This window comes from Morus notabilis, unplaced genomic scaffold, assembly GCF_000414095.1.
Source record: "Morus notabilis unplaced genomic scaffold, ASM41409v2 Scaffold46, whole genome shotgun sequence".
NCBI classification, from domain to species: Eukaryota; Viridiplantae; Streptophyta; class Magnoliopsida; order Rosales; family Moraceae; genus Morus; species Morus notabilis.
The window spans coordinates 466,923-485,929 of record NW_010365505.1 but is presented as its reverse complement, the minus strand read 5'-3'; the positions used below and the strand labels follow the sequence as shown (position 1 = coordinate 485,929).

Below are 19,007 nucleotides of genomic sequence, written 5' to 3'. Positions count from 1 at the left end.
TAGTTTTCATGTATATAATATTTATTTAATATATTATTATTTTAAATATTATTACATGTTTTTAAAAATTAAACCACCAAACATAATTTCAGTTTTTTTTTTTAAACTGAAAACAATTTTAGAATAAAACCATCAAACGCATTTTTAAAAATGATTCCAAAATAAAAATGAAAACGTTTTCGTTTTCTAAACGCATCCCATGTGTTTTATATTTACACTTTACAGGGCAACGAATATAGAGAAATGGCCAACAACATGCTTACTAATTTGAATAATTTTATTTAAAAGTGTGTGCGAGTTTCTTTATGCAATTATCTAATTAGCAGGCCGGCTCAACCATAAGGCAACTTAGGCAATTGCCTAAGGCCCCAAGTTGAGCCAAAGCGCCCAAATTATAAATGAAAAGGTCTTTTCATTAATTAAAAGGCCTTTTTTATTTTGATAAAAATGAGAAAAATGAATACGTGTTTGTTATATTTCAACTATAAATTACAAATGAGACGATAACATCAACAAATTTCATAAGAAAGGGCGTGTATTTTGTAAAAAGAAAAAAAAAAGTAAAGTGGAAATGTGAAAATAATAAATACAATATTAGTTGAAGGATGTTTTAGACTTAAATTATTTCGTTTGCATAATTGATAAAACATTTTTTTTTTACTTAGAAGTAGATTATGAGAAATTTTAAGTATGTGATAATATTTCTGAGATAGTATTCAACTTCAAGAAATTGAAATCAATAGATGGAAAGGCAATATAAAGGTATTGTTTGAATCTTGAAAGCTTTCTAAATTATATCGCCCATGAGAAGGCTGCACAAAGTTTGACTTGTAATGGTCCTTCCTCAACATTAAATCATATAAATCCTATACTTTAGTTGAAAAATTATTTTGGTATTTTATGTGTTTTGAAAAAAATCATTTTGATATTTTGTATTTTTTATAATATTAAAATGGTAGTTTGATGTTTTAAAATCCTATACTTTAGTTGAAAGTTTTTATTTTGGTATTTTATGTGTTTCGAAAAAAATCATTTTGACACTGTATATTTTTTTATAATATTAAAATGGTAGTTTGATGTTTTAAAAAAGGTTTAACCCTACCATGCAAATATCTTTTATGACATTAAATTACTTTTTTAACCCTTTTCCTTTTTTTATTTAAATGGTCCAAAAGTAGGAAAATATGTCTAGAGAAAGTAAAATTTATATTTGTATTCTTTTTTGACAAAGGGGAGAATTTTATTAATTGGAAAAGAAATACAAATACAAGTGACAAACAACCCTAGTTACAAGGAAATTCGACTTGGGACTACTGATTTGATCAATCATTGAAGACATAAATAACATAAGAATGAAAATAAGTGTCAAGTTAAATGGGCACAAACTCGCTTAACACAGATAATTCGAGCCATACCATAGCTCGTTAGAGACCAAAACAGTCAATGGACCGAGCCAGTCGACTAAGACAAAGTCCCAAATAACGAGGAGACACACAAGGTATAGAGAACCCTCTAGCAGTAGAAAACAAGCCCGAGCAAAGAGTAACACCTCGTTATTACATACAAACTAGAATAAGAAAACAAAAAGAAAAATCTTCAGACACTGTCGTCGAAAGCCTCCGGCGAAGGGGTAGCCCGCATAGGAACTGTCAATGAGGACAGCTGGCTTCGAGAGGCACGTAACGAAGTCCAAAAAACTACCTTTAAACGTCGCCAAGAAAGCTCCACCAAACGTTGACAGCAGGAGCACCACCACCGTCCTAAGAAGTCCACCACCCTGAAGAAGAAAAACCCTAGAGATCTCAGCCATCCATCAACAAACGCGCCGTAAAACGCATCCCATCTATGTGAGTTCAAGCTCTTGCCAGTTTTAGATCCGCCCCAAACAGAGTGTCGTACTCCACCCCTATCATCATAAAGCCCACAAAAGAGATGAGTCGGAAGACCAAAAACTAAGGCCGGGAGCCTAACTACGCGCCCGGAGACGGTGCCGGAGCTCCGGTGAACACGTGTAACTTTTTTCATTTAAGAGAGAGGGAGATCTATTATATTTGTATTCAAATATCAATACATTTTATTCCTTCAAATACAATATCAATAAATCTTATTCTTATTTTTACTAAGTTTAGGCCAATTAAATAAGAAGAAATAGGAGTGTAGAAGATATTTTTTGTTAAAAAAAGCGACAACTAAACAAGTTGCCCTAGAATTCAGCGCTCCATTAGAGGAAGCCCTATTTCTTTTTTTCTTTTTTTTTTAAAGAGAAAAAAAGATGGAGATAGCGTCATGAAAGTCTCCCATTATGAGGATGTTAGGAGCTGTGAGACAAGGACGATGACTCCTCGTCACGAATGTCTATTAGTCACTACTAGCGATGACATGCGAAAGCTTGATCTTTGCAAAGTCACAATGAGGATCATTATGAAGCTCATCGACGAGCTTCGATCATTGTAACGGGTCTTTTTTTTATTTTATTTTTCTTTGTTGTCACATGATAGATATAAATGTTAAATAGTATTTTGCCAAATTTTAGAAGGAGAAGATTATAGCACGTGCTATTCTGTAAGTATTACCGAACAAAGTTTACCATAAATTAAATCAATATTAAACGTTAAAAACTACATTATAGAAGCATATGAAAAAAAAAATAAAAAAAAAAAAAAAAAAAAAAAAAGAAGAAGCAGAAGAATATCTCAAAATTCCTTTCCTCTCTTTATCGACAAAGCAAACTTTCTAACGGGAAAAGGCATAAAATCTGTAAGGTGTCTAAGTTAATCAAACTTTTTTACGAAGGAGCAAAACTTGCTCCAAAGGAGAATTACAAGGGATATCCAAAATGAATGTGGAAGTATAACTTAATTATAAACCTAAAATTTTCAGCATGATAATAATTGACTTATTGTCAATAATTTAATGTCCTGTCACCTTTGTATATAGTAACAACAATTTCAATAGAAATTTCCAGTAAATAATTAAAATGAAAATGAAAATAATCTATAGTCTCATTTATTTTACTGATTCGAGTTTTGTTACAGTAAAATTTTTTTAAAAACAATCATATTTAATTTTTTTACTATAATAAAAAATTATCACATAAAATTACATCTCAATTTAAATTAAAATTTTAAATTAATAAACTAAACGGGTTGATTAAATCATTGTTTTTAACCAAAGCCTGCAGACATTCAAGTACTAGGACCGTGTTTTAAATCATTGTTTATAAAATAATGATGGATTGATGGTTAACAATTGTGTGGACCGGAGTCTTCGAGGCTCTTGTTGTCTATTAATAGTTAGCAACATTTATTTGGCTTTCTGTGTCTTGGCCTGCCTTTATTATTACCTCAATAATTGAGAACTTATCGAAGTACAAATTTCCGACAATTGTCATGTAAAAAAAAAGAAAAAAATTGTAAGGTTTATATCCAGATGCTTAGCTCAAAAGATTAACCAGCATTAAATAATAGTTTTGAAGAAAGTTGTTCGACAGTCATTTTTGCGCATATTACCTTAATCTGTCTCTATCGGAAAGCATATTACCAGAAGTCCCCCTGACTATATGGGCAATTATTATTATTATTTTTTTTTCTGCTAATATTTGAGAAATATTAGCGTGTTTATTTTTGTTATTTTTGTTATTTTTTATTGTTTGATACTTAAAATTTATTATCTCATTTTTTTATTTAAATAATAATATATTATGTTAGTAAAGTTTTTGTGTTAAATAATTAATGTAAAAAGTGATAAAGAGAGTGATAAAAAAAGTGACCTAACCACTTAATGTAGATATTTATAAACTATGTCTTAGTTGGAATTCGGACATGTTAGTTTACCAATCCATCCTAAAAGCTTAAGCTTTTAGGAGGTGGACTAATAGTAGTTTTATATTTAACACTCCCCCTCACGTGTGGGCTGGACAATGGGCAATCGTGTGGGTAAATTAATTGGAAAGCCCAACACGTGAATATTTAAAGCCCGAGATATATTAAATACCCAACACATGATGACAATTTTAAATGGGAATAAAGAGTGCAATTACGGGAGTTTGAACTCATGACCTCCCGCTCTGATACCATGTTAGTTTACCAATCCATCACAAAAATTTAAGCTTTTGGGATGGATTGGTAAACTAACAGAGCATTTTTTTTGTTTAGTTTTAAATATATCTTTTACTTTTTTCTTTTCTCTTTTGGCGTGACCACCTGATTTCTTAACTAATGTTGCTCGTTTATGTTCTTTACGTAAACCGGAAGAAAGGAAAAAAGAAGAAATAACGGTTGCAACGATGTAGATTGTGCTTCACAAAATGGATTCTTTTGTGAACTACCGCCTCCTAACCTCACCAACATGGAAGTTGGAAAATATTGTAAAAAATTCAACTAATTGCCAGCAGAAATTTTGCACTAGTTGAACAAATTTCTCTTTTATGCATTTACTCTCTCGGGAGAAACAAATCCCAATATTATTTTTCCTCGAAACATAGAAGCCGAATATCTCGAGTGTTTTTTTAATTAAAAAAGCCATAAATAAATAAAGGAAATAATAGCTGCTCAAGTGTCAAATTAATATTAGTTTAATTAGAATCTCATTCCAAGAAAAAATAATGAACCTCTAGTATTATCTAATGTTTAATCACGCCACATAAATCCAATCGGTAGCTAAATGTCATCAGAATAAATAAGCATGTTGAAAAAAAAAAAGTTCGTAATAAATTGTAAAAGAGAACAATAATAGCGTCTAAGAAGTATAATAGCAAGCTTTTTTTTTTTTGAAAAAGACAATATGTTTCTCAAAGTATAATAAAAACCTATTGAACTGTGTTTCTTTGTTTTGCAAAACAAAACAAATCCCCATAACCAATAAAAGAAAAGAGTTTAATTAATAAAACAGTCCTATTAATAATATCGTTTTATTATTATTAGATCAAATTATAAAAATATATAAAATAATTTTTAGTAAAGATCTAACAACTTAAAATAGAAACCAACAAGTTTTTTTTAAGCTCTCAAAAAAAAAAAAAAAAACATTTAACCGCTTTAGCAGTTAAGACGTTCCCCTCCAAAACCAAGCAAAAAAACTGAAAGAAACAAAATAATAATAATAATAAAATAAACAAATAAGAACTAGCTTTATTAAGGCCATGATTTCCATTTTCCCATGCACCTAAAGAAAATAAAGACAATATGGGATTATTGGAGTCCAAAAATGTGTGTTTTTTGGAGATTAGTTAATTATTAGATTTTAAAATCACTAATCGGAGAAACATTTTCTTCTAGATCAACGGTCACGATGGAGAGAGGCCGCCCAGCGCCGGCGAGCACCGTAGAGATTAAGGTCCATCCGCGGCGCGGCGACAACAGTGACCCTCCCGTGGGGTCACCTGGCAGGTTTTCTTTTCAGCCCCTCAAAGAAAATCCCCTTCTTGGCCCTTCTTCTTCTACGTAAGCCTCTCTCTCTCTCTCTCTCTCTCTCTCTCTCTATATATATATATATAACACATGCGTATTATATGATGTTTTATGCGGTTTGGTGTAATGGGTTATTGGGAAAATTTATTTGGGAGGTTGGTGATTGAGTTAGTTTGAGCTAATGGAAGGAATTTTGTTGTTGTGATTTGGGCTTGTTTGAAATGCGTTTTTATGTTTTTTTGATCCGTGTTTAAACTTTTGTTGTTTTAGATTAATGTTACAAAAATACTAGTTAGGGAGAATCATCACAGAGGCGCCACGGACTTTTTCATTTTTTGGTGGAACAAGAAGTGGGATGGAAATAATGTAGCTCCGAAGGAGCTATAGATAATATGTATAATTCAAGATATTAGTTGAAGATATTGGAGACTTTTTCAGTTGTAATCTGTTCATGGCAATTTGGTTACTTATTTGATATTTGAGAAGACAGTTTAAACTCTGAACTGTTCAAATCTGGCATTCTGGTAAAATACCGTACATAAGAAACTTTGATCAGTTTTGAAAGTTAAAGATTGGAAGAAGGGCAGAAGTAGGAGAATTTTGGGACTTGTCATTTTGATTATGAAGCTCTCCAACCATAAGAATGTAAAATATAATCCGCATGTTTTTCTTTTTTGCTAGAGAGTACGGTAAAAATTTTTATTTGATTTTGCTTCAGTCTTCGTTTCATGTAGTACACGTTGACAAGAAATAATTCTTTCTTTCATTCATTCTTCATTATACACCAAAAGTTCTTAACTTTTCATATGTTAAAAGTCCATATACTTTATGCATACAGAAAGTCACTTTTATGTCTCCTATTCAACCCTCTTTGAATGCTTTCACTGGGAACTGCTATTTTGCTCTATTTGATTGTTGTCACACGTTAGTTATACTTATCAGACTTGGACTTAGATTCAATGTAATTTCGATTTCTTTAATAAGAATAGCATGAAATCCAGATTATCATTCTCAGTTATTTCTAAGGGATCACTTTGCAAGCCCTATGACATCACCATGCTGTTTTGGTTATTTCTTGTATAATCAGTGGCCCGTGTCCTTTGATATTATCCACTGATTTATGCGCAGGCTGTTCAACAACACATTATGGCATGCTTGCTAAAAACCTGTATCTGCTGAAATAGAATTTAAATTTTATCTATCTTCTTTTGATCTGTGTCAATTGGTCTTAGCCGCATTTACAAAGTTATACGTTTAATTCCTTTTTATCTCTTCTCTTCAGATTGGAGAAGATGGGTGCTCTAGAAGTGTATAAAGTGGTCCATAGACACCAGGCATGGCGCCTGATCTCTTGTATATGGTTACATGCTGGAGTTTTCCATTTACTTGCCAATATGTTAAGTCTTCTTTTCATTGGTATTCGACTTGAGCAAGAATTTGGGTTTGGTACGCATCTTGTTTCTCTTCTTCATGTATCGCTGTGCATATATCAGATATATTTACGCTTTCCATCTTCAAAATTCTCCATGTTGGAGGTCCATTTTATAGTCAATTAAGATGTAATATCTAAAACTTTTTGGAGCAATTACTCATTTTTCTCCCATTTTTCCCGGCCGATGTGATTACTGATAGAGGTATGCTCATTCAATTTGAATTTGAATGTTTAATATCCCAGAGTTTTGAAAAAGGAAGAATTTTGCTTTTTGCATTATTGTGAAAAGAAAGGAAAGCCTCCCCTTGTGTGAATGATAAATTCTTGCATACTTGGTAGACATTTATACTAACTTTGTTGTTTGAAATACCATTTTTGTTCTGCAGTTAGAATCAGTTTGCTTTATGTCTTATCCGGTTTCGGCGGGAGTTTACTGTCAGCTCTTTTTATTCAAAGTGGTATATCCGTTGGTGCCTCAGGTGCACTTTTTGGTCTATTAGGAAGTATGCTTTCAGAGCTCATCACAAATTGGACTATATATGCAAATAAGGTAAATTAAACTGCTCCATAATTGTTATTCTTACTTGCTTGGACTTGCCTGTAAATATATTATCTTACATTTTCAAATTTCATTTGCAGTTAGCAGCATTGATCACTCTCATTGTCATCATTGTATTAAATTTAGCAGTGGGAGTCCTCCCACACGTTGACAACTTTGCTCATATCGGAGGATTTGTTTCTGGATTTCTTCTTGGATTCGTATTTTTGATACGTCCCCAATTTAGATGGATTAGCCAAAAATATGCTTCCTCAGGCCATAGAGTTACTTCGGTTACTAAACACAAGACATATCAATATGCGCTGTGGATTATCTCTATGGTTTTGTTGCTTCTTGGGTAAGTTCACCGGCTCCTTTTCTGAAAAAGCGCATTGACTTTGAATACATCTCACCAAAATCGCCAAAATCACAAGGCATGGCCTATTTTTTCACATGCTAGAGATTAGGAAGTTCATGTGTGATTATAGATTGTTTCATTGCTTTAATTGGTCAAAGTAATGATTCCAATTCACATTAATCTATTATCGCCTGCCGAGTATCACTAAAGAGAAACTTTTCTAAACTGATTTTTTGTAATCTTCCAGATTTATTCTTGGGCTGATTATGCTCCTTCAAGGGGTTGACTTAAATGATCATTGTTCCTGGTGTCACTATCTAAGTTGTGTCCCTACTTCACATTGGAGTTGCAACTCACAGCGAGGTTTTTGTGAGGTAACTGATCTTTGCGCTGCTACTTTTTCTTTTTTTCCTTTTTTCCCCTCCTTAAGAGGTTTTATCTGGCTCCTACTTATGCCGTCGAATATACTTATTTCGAGCTCCTTGTCAGCTATGGTCTTGTGGTTGTGGGTGCTGAATTAATTATTGGAAATAGTAGAACATCTGAAAAGTGAAGAAGTACGCGATGTCAGGAATTAAAGAACAGAGGCATTGCACTATGCCACTATATCACAGAATTCCTCACTGCTCTTTGGTCTCTTTTAGTTTGCTGAAATTTATGCATAAATCATATAACTAGATACATGTAAACAGGTTTGAATGAAACTCTGATGATTAATATTGAATGGAGATTCACGTACATAAATAGGCTTAGGAAGCCTCTGACTGAAACTAACTCTAAAACTAACTCCTAATCTGGTGGCTTGATACTCTGGATATACCAGAGTTTATTTAAAAATTAAAAACCTAACTTCCTAAGCTAATAATCCGGAACTACCTAACTACAACATCAGAGTAATAAATAAAAACAGAGGTAATAACATATCCTAGATTATTGGCGCCAACACTCCCCCTCAAGCTTGGCTGTAGATATTGATGAGTCCAAGCTTGTCTGCCAGGAACTCGAAAGTGTGTCTTGATAGCCCTTTTAGTGAGAATGTCTGCTACTTGTTGACCCGTTGGAACATACACTATGTTGATCACTCTTGTTTCTAACTTCTCCTTGAGAAAATGTCTGTCCACTTCCACATGTTTAGTCCTATCATGGTGAACTGGATTGTGTGCTATGCTGATGGTGGCTTTATTATCACAGTAAAGGTGTGCTGGAAACTCAACTTTAATCTTCAGCTCTTCTAGCAACCTTTTTATCCAGATGATCTCACATATTCCGTGTGCCATGGCTCTATACTCGGCTTCTGCGCTACTTCTTGCAACAACAGCTTGTTTTTTGCTGCGCCAAGTCACTAAGTTCCCCCACAACAAGGTACAGTAACCATATGTGGACTTCCTATCCTCAACTGAACCTGCCCAGTCAGCGTCGGTAAAGACTTCAAGCTTCCTCTTGTTGTGCTTTCTAAAAAATAGTCCTTTCCCTGGTGTTCTCTTTAAGTACCTGAGTATTCTATACACAGCATCAAGGTGTCCTCTACTTGGTGAGTGCATGTATTGGCTGACTAAACTGACTGCGAACGCGATGTCTAGCCTTGTATGTGAGAGGCAGATTAGCTTACCAACCAACTGTTGGTATCTTCCTTTGTCCACAGGATCTCCTTCACCCAGTTTTGCCTTATTTCCTGAATCAACCGGTGTCTCCGCTGGTTTGCAACTAAGCATATCTGTCTCCCTTAATAAATCCAGTACATATTTCCTCTGTGACACAGAAATTCCTTTTTGGCTCCTAGCAATCTCCATTCCTAAAAAATATTTGAGTGGTCTAAGATCTTTGACCTTGAATTCCTTTGCCATCATCCTTTTGAGTTCTTCAATTTCTCTGGAATTGTCACCTGTAAGAATTATGTCATCTACATAAACTATCAAAAACAGTGGTCTTTCCATCTAGTGCATGTTTGACAAATAGAGTGTGATCCTTTTGTCATTGTGTATATCCATGGCCCTTGATTACCCTTGAGAAACGATCAAACCATGCGCGTGCTGACTGTTTTAGACCGTACAATGACTTCTTTAATCTGCAAACTGCTCGGCTTCTCTGGTGATTGTCAAATCCTGGTGGTAAATCCATGTACACCTCTTCTTCTAGTTTGCCATTTAGAAAAGCATTCTTCACATCGAGTTGATACAGTGGCCAATCTGAATTTGCTGCGAGAGATAGCAAAACTCGGATTGAGTTGAGCTTGGCGACTGGAGCAAAGGTTTCTGTGTAGTCTATTCCATAGGTCTGTGTAAATCCTTTTGCTACCAAGCGCGCTTTGTATCTTTCTACTTCACCATCTGGTTTGTATTTTACCGTGAACACCCATTTGCATCCCATGGTGTTTTTTCCTTGAGGAAGTTCAACCAAGTCCCAAGTACCGTTCTTCTCAAGTGCTTGCATCTCTTCCATAACTACCTTTTTCCCAGCTGGATCAGCAAGAGCATCTTCTATGGACCTGGGAATATCAACACTAGACATCTTGGTGGTAAAGACACGGAATGAGGGAGATAAATTGTTATATGACACAAACTTGGTGATGGGATGTAATGTACACGACCTAACACCTTTTCTATGAGCAATTGGAACATCTAGATTGTCAAGACTAGAATTTTTATTTGGAGATTTTTCTGAATTACCTAGAGGACTCAGAGGTGAAGGAGTCTCTATCACCGGTTCAGTTTCTTGGTAGTGGATAGGATTCATGCTTTCCTTATTTCCTTGGTTCAGTCTTTTCCGAGAATAGACCAAGAGTTCTTGTTGAGTGTGCCTGACCGAGTATCCCCCTGCTCCTAAGACTGGTTTTTTCTGTTGTGACAGTGGTAAGGAAGACAGATTTTTAGATGGTACAGCTTCTTCTATTGGTAAGGCAATTGTTTCCCAAAACTGAGCTTCCATTTCACCATTTTCCCCCTGAAGCGAAGAGGGTGAAAAATATGGTTTATTTTCAAAGAAAGTGACATCCCTTGATGCATAGAATTTTCTGGTTATGGGAGAATAGCATCGGTATCCTTTCGGGGTTCTAGCTTACTACGGTTCACAGAGTGTTCATGGACAAAGGCTGTACATCCAAAGGTTTTAAGTGGCAGATTGTTAAGAGTATGGAGATGTGGATAGGCCTTGGTAAGAATTGAAATTGGAGATTGGAATTTTAATGTGCGGCTGGGAACACGGTTTATGAGAAAAGTGGCAGTAAGAATAGCATCACCCCATAGGTACTTAGGTACATTCATGGTAAACATGAGAGCACGGGTAACGTCTAGGAGGTGTCGATTTTTTCTTTCTGAGACACCATTTTGTTGTGGTGTCTCAATGCAAGAGCTTTGGTGAATGATGCCATTTGTGGTTAAGTATTCCCCTAGGATGGATTGAAAGTATTCTTTTCCATTATCAGTTCTTAATACACGGATTTTGGTTTGAAATTGGTTTTGAATCATGTTGTGAAAATTTTTGAACACTTAACACGTCTCAGATTTTTCTTTCATCAAGTAAACCCAGCTAACCCGTGTATGATCATCTATAAATGTGACAAACCATCTCTTTCCAGACATTGTGGTTACTCTAGAGGGTCCCCATACATCGCTGTGAATTAAACCAAATGGAATAGAAGGCATATATGGTCTAGGAGAGTATGGAACACGAGTGTGTTTTGCAAGTTGACAAATATCACATTGAAATGAAAGCAAATCTTTATTTTTGAACAACATTGGAAACAAATGCTTTAAATATGGAAAGCTAGGGTGGCCAAGTCTATGATGCCACAACATTATTAACTTATCACTAGGAACAGAGTTATACTCAATACTAGACACATGTGCTTGTCCTAACTCGGAATTCTCTTTTTCAAGGAAATAAAGTCCGTCAAAAAGTCTAGCACTGCCAATCGTCTTCCCTGATGATATCTCCTGAAATTGACACAAGGATGGAGAAAAATGAGCAACACAATTGTTATCCCTAGTGAGCTTGCTTATAGATAGAATATTGCATTTTAAGGCAGGGACATGTAAAACAGAATTGAGAGTCAACTATTTTGACACCCTAACTGATCCTATTCCAGCTATGGTTCACAAAGATCCATCTGCAATTTTTATTTTGGAATTACCAGGACAAGGGGTATAAGTGCAAAAGAATTGAGATACACCTGTCATATGATCTGAGGCCCCTGAATCGATGATCCAAGGTTCCTTAATTTTTATGGAAGCACTAAGGGCTGAAAGGAAGTTACCAGATTGGGCCAGTGAACAAGACCCGACACTAGGGCTAGATTGAGATGTTTGAAGAGACGATTGGTTGAGGAGACGATAGAGATGCTCAAGGTGTTCCTTGCTGAACTGGATATTGTTGCTTGCAGTCTTAACTTCTGTTGAAGCATTGGTTGTTCCATCACCACTAGCTGCAGCTTGGAATCCTCTTCCTTCATTTGATCTTCTTGATGTCCAGTTGGCTGGTTTGCCATGAATCTTCTAGCAAATGTCTCTTGTGTGTCCCGGACGATTGCAATGATCACACCACATCCTTTCTCGTCGTGTGTTTCTGGTTTCACCATTTGTTCTATTTTGCTGTGAAGGACCCCTTGTAGCAAGTGCAGAATTTTCAGTGGTTTGCTGATTCAGCAAAGCTGGCTGATTTGATTGGCTATCAGTCATCATAATCTTTCGCCTACATTCTTCTCTACGAACATCTGAAAAAGCCTCTACAGCGGTAGGAAAGGGGTCTCTGCTTAAAACTCGGCCTCTTACCTCATCAAGTTTTTTGTTGAGGCTTGCAAGAAAGTCGAATACACGCTCCCCGTCTATGAGACGTCGCTGCTTCACGCTGCACTCTAGACATCCTAAATCTGCCATGAGGAACAAATCTAGTTCTTGCCAAATATTCTGCAATTCTGTGAAATATTGCGTGACAGTTTTAGTTCCTTGCTTCATCTCTTTCATTCTTGAGCGGAGTTCGAACACTTGAGATGCATTACCCAAGTCAGAATAGGTCTTCTACACAGCATCCCAGACTGCTTTAGAGGTTGGGAGAAACAGATATGTGCGACTTATCTTGGGCTCCATAGAATTGATCACCCATGCTAGAACGATGGAATTCTCTGCAAGCCATGTTTGATAGGCTGGTTCGGTTTGTGCTGGAGGCTTTGTTTCACTAGTGATGTAACCTAACTTTCCTCTGCCACAGATCACAATTTTGACAGATTGGGACCATTGAAGGTAATTTTTGCCATTGAGTTTGTGCGCAGTAATCTGGAGAGAAGTATTGTCTCCTTGAAACGTCGGGATAGAGGCTTGTTCCGCCTGTGTTTGGCTAGAGGGATCGGTGGTAGTCGATGTGGAGTCATCTGCTCCCCCTCGTGCAGGTCTTGTCATGGCTGTTTTTACCATGAACGAGTCTCAGAGTTCCTGCTCTGATACCATGTAAACAGGTTTGAATGAAACTTTGATGATTAATATTGAATGGAGATTCACGTACATAAATTGGCTTAGGAAGCCTCTGACTGAAACTAACTCTAAAACTAACTCCTAATCTGGTGGCTTGATACTCTGGATATACCAGAGTTTATTTAAAAATTAAAAACCTAACTTCCTAAGCTAATAATCCGGAACTACCTAACTACAACATCAGAGTAATAAATAAAAACAGAGGTAATAACATATCCTAGATTATTAGCGCCAACACTCCCCCTCAAGCTTGGCTTTAGATATTGATGAGTCCAAGCTTGTCTGCCAGGAACTCGAAAGTGTGTCTTGATAGCCCTTTTAGTGAGAATGTCTGCTACTTGTTGACCCGTTGGAACATACACTATGTTGATCACTCTTGTTTCTAACTTCTCCTTGATAAAATGTCTGTCCACTTCCACATGTTTAGTCCTATCATGGTGAACTGGATTGTGTGCTATGCTGATGGTGGCTTTATTATCACAGTAAAGGTGTGCTGGAAACTCAACTTTAATCTTCAGCTCTTCTAGCAACCTTTTTATCCAGATGATCTCACATATTCCGTGTGCCATGGCTTTATACTTGGCTTCTGCGCTACTTCTTGCAACAACAGCTTATTTTTTGCTGCGCCAGGTCACTAAGTTCCCCCACAACAAGGTACAGTAACCAGATGTGGACTTCCTATCCTCAACTGAACCTGCCCAGTCAGAGTTTTGAAAAAGGAAGAATTTTGCTTTTTGCATTATTGTGAAAAGAAAGGAAAGCCTCCCCTTGTGTGAATGATAAATTCTTGCATACTTGGTAGACATTTATACTAACTTTGTTGTTTGAAATACCATTTTTGTTCTGCAGTTAGAATCGGTTTGCTTTATGTCTTATCCGGTTTCGGCGGGAGTTTACTGTCAGCTCTTTTTATTCAAAGTGGTATATCCGTTGGTGCCTCAGGTGCACTTTTTGGTCTATTAGGAAGTATGCTTTCAGAGCTCATCACAAATTGGACTATATATGCAAATAAGGTAAATTAAACTGCTCCATAATTGTTATTCTTACTTGCTTGGACTTGCCTGTAAATATATTATCTTACATTTTCAAATTTCATTTGCAGTTAGCAGCATTGATCACTCTCATTGTCATCATTGTATTAAATTTAGCAGTGGGAGTCCTCCCACACGTTGACAACTTTGCTCATATCGGAGGATTTGTTTCTGGATTTCTTCTTGGATTCGTATTTTTGATACGTCCCCAATTTAGATGGATTAGCCAAAAATATGCTTCCTCAGGCCATAGAGTTACTTCGGTTACTAAACACAAGACATATCAATATGCGCTGTGGATTATCTCTATGGTTTTGTTGCTTCTTGGGTAAGTTCACCGGCTCCTTTTCTGAAAAAGCGCATTGACTTTGAATACATCTCACCAAAATCGCCAAAATCACAAGGCATGGCCTATTTTTTCACATGCTAGAGATTAGGAAGTTCATGTGTGATTATAGATTGTTTCATTGCTTTAATTGGTCAAAGTAATGATTCCAATTCACATTAATCTATTATCGCCTGCCGAGTATCACTAAAGAGAAACTTTTCTAAACTGATTTTTTGTAATCTTCCAGATTTATTCTTGGGCTGATTATGCTCCTTCAAGGGGTTGACTTAAATGATCATTGTTCCTGGTGTCACTATCTAAGTTGTGTCCCTACTTCACATTGGAGTTGCAACTCACAGCGAGGTTTTTGTGAGGTAACTGATCTTTGCGCTGCTACTTTTTCTTTTTTTCCTTTTTTCCCCTCCTTAGGAGGTTTTATCTGGCTCCTACTTATGTCGTCGAATATACTTATTTCAAGCTCCTTGTCAGCTATGGTCTTGTGGTTGTGGGTGCTGAATTAATTATTGGAAATAGTAGAACATCTGAAAAGTGAAGAAGTACGCGATGTCAGGAATTAAAGAATAGAGGCATTGCACTATTCCACTATATCACAAAATTCCTTACTGCTCTTTTGGTCTCTTTTAGTTTGCTGAAATTTATGCATAAATCATATAACTAGATACATGTAAACAGGTTTGAATGAAACTCTGATGATTAATATTGAATGGAGATTCACGTACATAAATTGGCTTAGGAAGCCTCTGACTGAAACTAACTCTAAAACTAACTCCTAATCTGGTGGCTTGATACTCTGGATATACCAGAGTTTATTTAAAAATTAAAAACCTAACTTCCTAAGCTAATAATCCGGAACTACCTAACTACAACATCAGAGTAATAAATAAAAACAGAGGTAATAACATATCCTAGATTATTAGCGCCAACACTCCCCCTCAAGCTTGGCTTTAGATATTGATGAGTCCAAGCTTGTCTGCCAGGAACTCGAAAGTGTGTCTTGATAGCCCTTTTAGTGAGAATGTCTGCTACTTGTTGACCCGTTGGAACATACACTATGTTGATCACTCTTGTTTCTAACTTCTCCTTGATAAAATGTCTGTCCACTTCCACATGTTTAGTCCTATCATGGTGAACTGGATTGTGTGCTATGCTGATGGTGGCTTTATTATCACAGTAAAGGTGTGCTGGAAACTCAACTTTAATCTTCAGCTCTTCTAGCAACCTTTTTATCCAGATGATCTCACATATTCCGTGTGCCATGGCTTTATACTTGGCTTCTGCGCTACTTCTTGCAACAACAGCTTATTTTTTGCTGCGCCAGGTCACTAAGTTCCCCCACAACAAGGTACAGTAACCAGATGTGGACTTCCTATCCTCAACTGAACCTGCCCAGTCAGCGTCGGTAAAGACTTCAAGCTTCCTCTTGTTGTGCTTTCCAAAAAATAGTCCTTTCCCTGGTGTTCTCTTTAAGTACCTGAGTATTCTATACACAGCATCAAGGTGTCCTCTACTTGCTGAGTGCATGTATTGGCTGACTAAACTGACAGCGAACGCGATGTCTGGCCTTGTATGTGAGAGGTAGATTAGCTTACCAACCAACCGTTGGTATCTTCCTTTGTCCACAGGATCTCCTTCACCCAGTTTTGCTTTGTCCGATCTTTGCGCTGCTACTTTTTCTTTTTTTCCTTTTTTCCCCTCCTTAGGAGGTTTTATCTGGCTCCTACTTATGTCGTCGAATATACTTATTTCAAGCTCCTTGTCAGCTATGGTCTTGTGGTTGTGGGTGCTGAATTAATTATTGGAAATAGTAGAACATCTGAAAAGTGAAGAAGTACGCGATGTCAGGAATTAAAGAATAGAGGCATTGCACTATTCCACTATATCACAAAATTCCTTACTGCTCTTTTGGTCTCTTTTAGTTTGCTGAAATTTATGCATAAATCATATAACTAGATATATGTAAACAGGTTTGAATGAAACTCTGATGATTAATATTGAATGGAGATTCACGTACATAAATAGGCTTAGGAAGCCTCTGACTGAAACTAACTCTAAAACTAACTCATAATCTGGTGGCTTGATACTCTGGATATACCAAAGTTTATTTAAAAATTAAAAACCTAACTTCCTAAGCTAATAATCCGGAACTACCTAACTACAACATCAAAGTAATAAATAAAAACATAGCTAATAACAAATCCTAGATTATTGGCGCCAACAATACATCTTGACAGCTGTAGCCAAACCCGCATTCCTCAATCTGGCTTGTTCCCCTTAGTTAATTTTTTTATGCTTTTACCTTTTTTGTCGTTTTTCCTTCAAAATTTTCTGGGGCAGTAGGACAATGTAAAGTGGGACAACAAAAGATGGATTTTTCTGGGTGATCAAAAATTGAGAGTGAGACATTAGAGTCTTTTATATGTTCCTCGTACTAATCGATGTTGTTGCAGATGACTCAAACCAAAAATCAGATGAACATGACATGCCAAAGCAATGGAAGAAGCAGCATTTTTCAGTTATCAGATAGCAACCCTTCACAGGTTCAGGTTCAGGACTGGTGCCGTCAGCTTTGCAGTTAAACATACGCGTATAAACCGGACATGACATAAGGTTTCTTGCGCCCGTCTCATTTTAATTGAACCACCTGTTGTATGTGCCTTAAATTTCTGCAGACAGAATTTCTTTCCTATGTACCTACAAAGCAGTAGTTGTCATATTCATTATTCTTTCTTGCAATGTTCTAAAAGCCCTTTAGCTCTGTATTATTGGTTCTAGTAGTATCCTCGCAGCCCATTTTCTCTGTATCACTGTATCCAAGCCCAATCAAACTTCATATTATAAACCAAAATAGATCCAATTTACGCTAGGTTGACCTTGAGGCCCAATGTTAGAATGGACTCAAAATGTTTGCATTCAAACCCAAAAAAGTTGTTATGGACTTTTCACTCATGTTGGTAGGCAAAATAAGTTCTTATGTATTCATTCATCCACTACCAGCTTTAGAAATTAGGGCATACTCATTGGTCACATGGTACGTTCTTAAATGGTTTAGGGCTAACCTTTCAAACTGTTTATTGGGGATCATGACACTTGGCACAAGGACCGACTCACACGAGGTAACTGTGAAACCTACCCCTATGTGAGTTGTGGTATCAGGTGCCACTGATGCGCTTTATATTATTTTTCTTACCTTCTTCATTCATGAGTACAACTCACCCATGAAAACTGACTTGAGATAATACCCGAGAGTTCATATCCTCCCTAATTATTTGGTTTTAGCTGGATGAGATTTTTGTTTAAAAACAATGCTCTAGGTAGGGTTGGTGAATAAAGGAAGTGTTGACCCCCAATATTTGTCTCACATTCGAAGCTAATGTTTACAGTTCTGGTCAGGGAAAATTGAAATATTGGTTTGCTTGCTTTAGTCTAGACTTTCTCTTTCCCATGCATGCGGGCAGGTAATAATAAGGGATGGTAACTATCATTTTTGCGCATATTACCTTAATCTGTCTCTATCGGAAAGCATATTACCAGAAGTCCCCGCGACTCTAAGGGCAATTATTATTATTTTTTTCTTTTTCCTGCAAATATGGGTATGAGAAATGTTAGCGTGATTATTTTTGTCTTTTATTATTTGATACGTAAAATTTATTATTTCATTTTTTTATTTAAATAATAATATATTATGTTAATGGAGTTTACGTATCAAACAGTTAATGTGAAGAGTGATAAAGAGAATGACAGAAAGAGTTACGGTAACAATTTTAACGTGGATATTTATAAACTCTGTCTTGGTTGGAATCCGGGCATTTTCTTTGTTTAGTTTCAAATATATCTTTTACATTTTTCTTTTCTCTTTTGGCTTGACCACCTGATTTCTTAACTAATGTTGCTCGTTTATGTTCTTAACGTAAACAGGAAGAAAGGAAAAAAAGAACAAACAACGGTTGCAACGATGTAGATTGTGCTTCACAAAATGGATCCTTTTGTGTGCTCAAGTGTCAAATTAATATTAGTTTAATTAGAATCTCATTCCAAGAAAAAAGAATGAACATCAAGTATTATCTAATGTTTAATTATGCTACATAAATCCAATCGGTAGCTAAATGTCATCAGAATAAGCATGTTGAAAAACAAAAAGTTCGTAATAAATTGTAAAAGAGAACAATAATAGCGTCTAAGAAGTATAATAGCACGCTTTTTTTTTTTTTTTTTAAAAAGACAATATGTTTCTCAAAGTATAATAAAAACCTATTGAACTGTGTCTGTTTGTTTTGCAAAACAAAACAAATCCCCATAACCAATAAAAGAAAAGAGTTTCTTTAATAAAACAGTCCTATTAGTAATATCATTTTATTATTATTATATCAAATTAAAATCATATTAAATTATAAAAATATATAAAAATTAATTTTTAATAAAGATCTAACCA

At 35.8% G+C, this 19,007-nt stretch overlaps 1 protein-coding gene across 1 annotated transcript; it reads left to right on the top strand.

The window, feature by feature from the left end:
- The first annotated feature begins 5,289 nt into the window (after window positions 1-5,289).
- On the top strand, window positions 5,290-17,491 carry LOC21407960 (RHOMBOID-like protein 1). Its single transcript, XM_024172356.1, has 6 exons — window positions 5,290-5,387; window positions 6,691-6,854; window positions 14,048-14,211; window positions 14,301-14,557; window positions 14,805-14,931; window positions 17,026-17,491. The coding sequence occupies exons 1-6, from the start codon at window positions 5,290-5,292 to the stop codon at window positions 17,152-17,154; spliced, it is 939 nt and encodes a 312-aa protein (XP_024028124.1). The 3' UTR covers window positions 17,155-17,491.
- Window positions 17,492-19,007: the final 1,516 nt, after the last annotated feature.

Coding starts and splice junctions, on each gene's coding strand:
- LOC21407960 (XM_024172356.1), top strand. CDS start 5,290: ATGGAGAGAGGCCGCCCAGCGCCGGCGAGCACCGTAGAGATTAAGGTC. Junction 5,388..6,690: donor CCCGTGGGGTCACCTGGCAG/GTTTTCTTTTCA, acceptor TCTTCTCTTCAG/ATTGGAGAAGATGGGTGCTC. Junction 14,212..14,300: donor GGACTATATATGCAAATAAG/GTAAATTAAACT, acceptor TTTCATTTGCAG/TTAGCAGCATTGATCACTCT.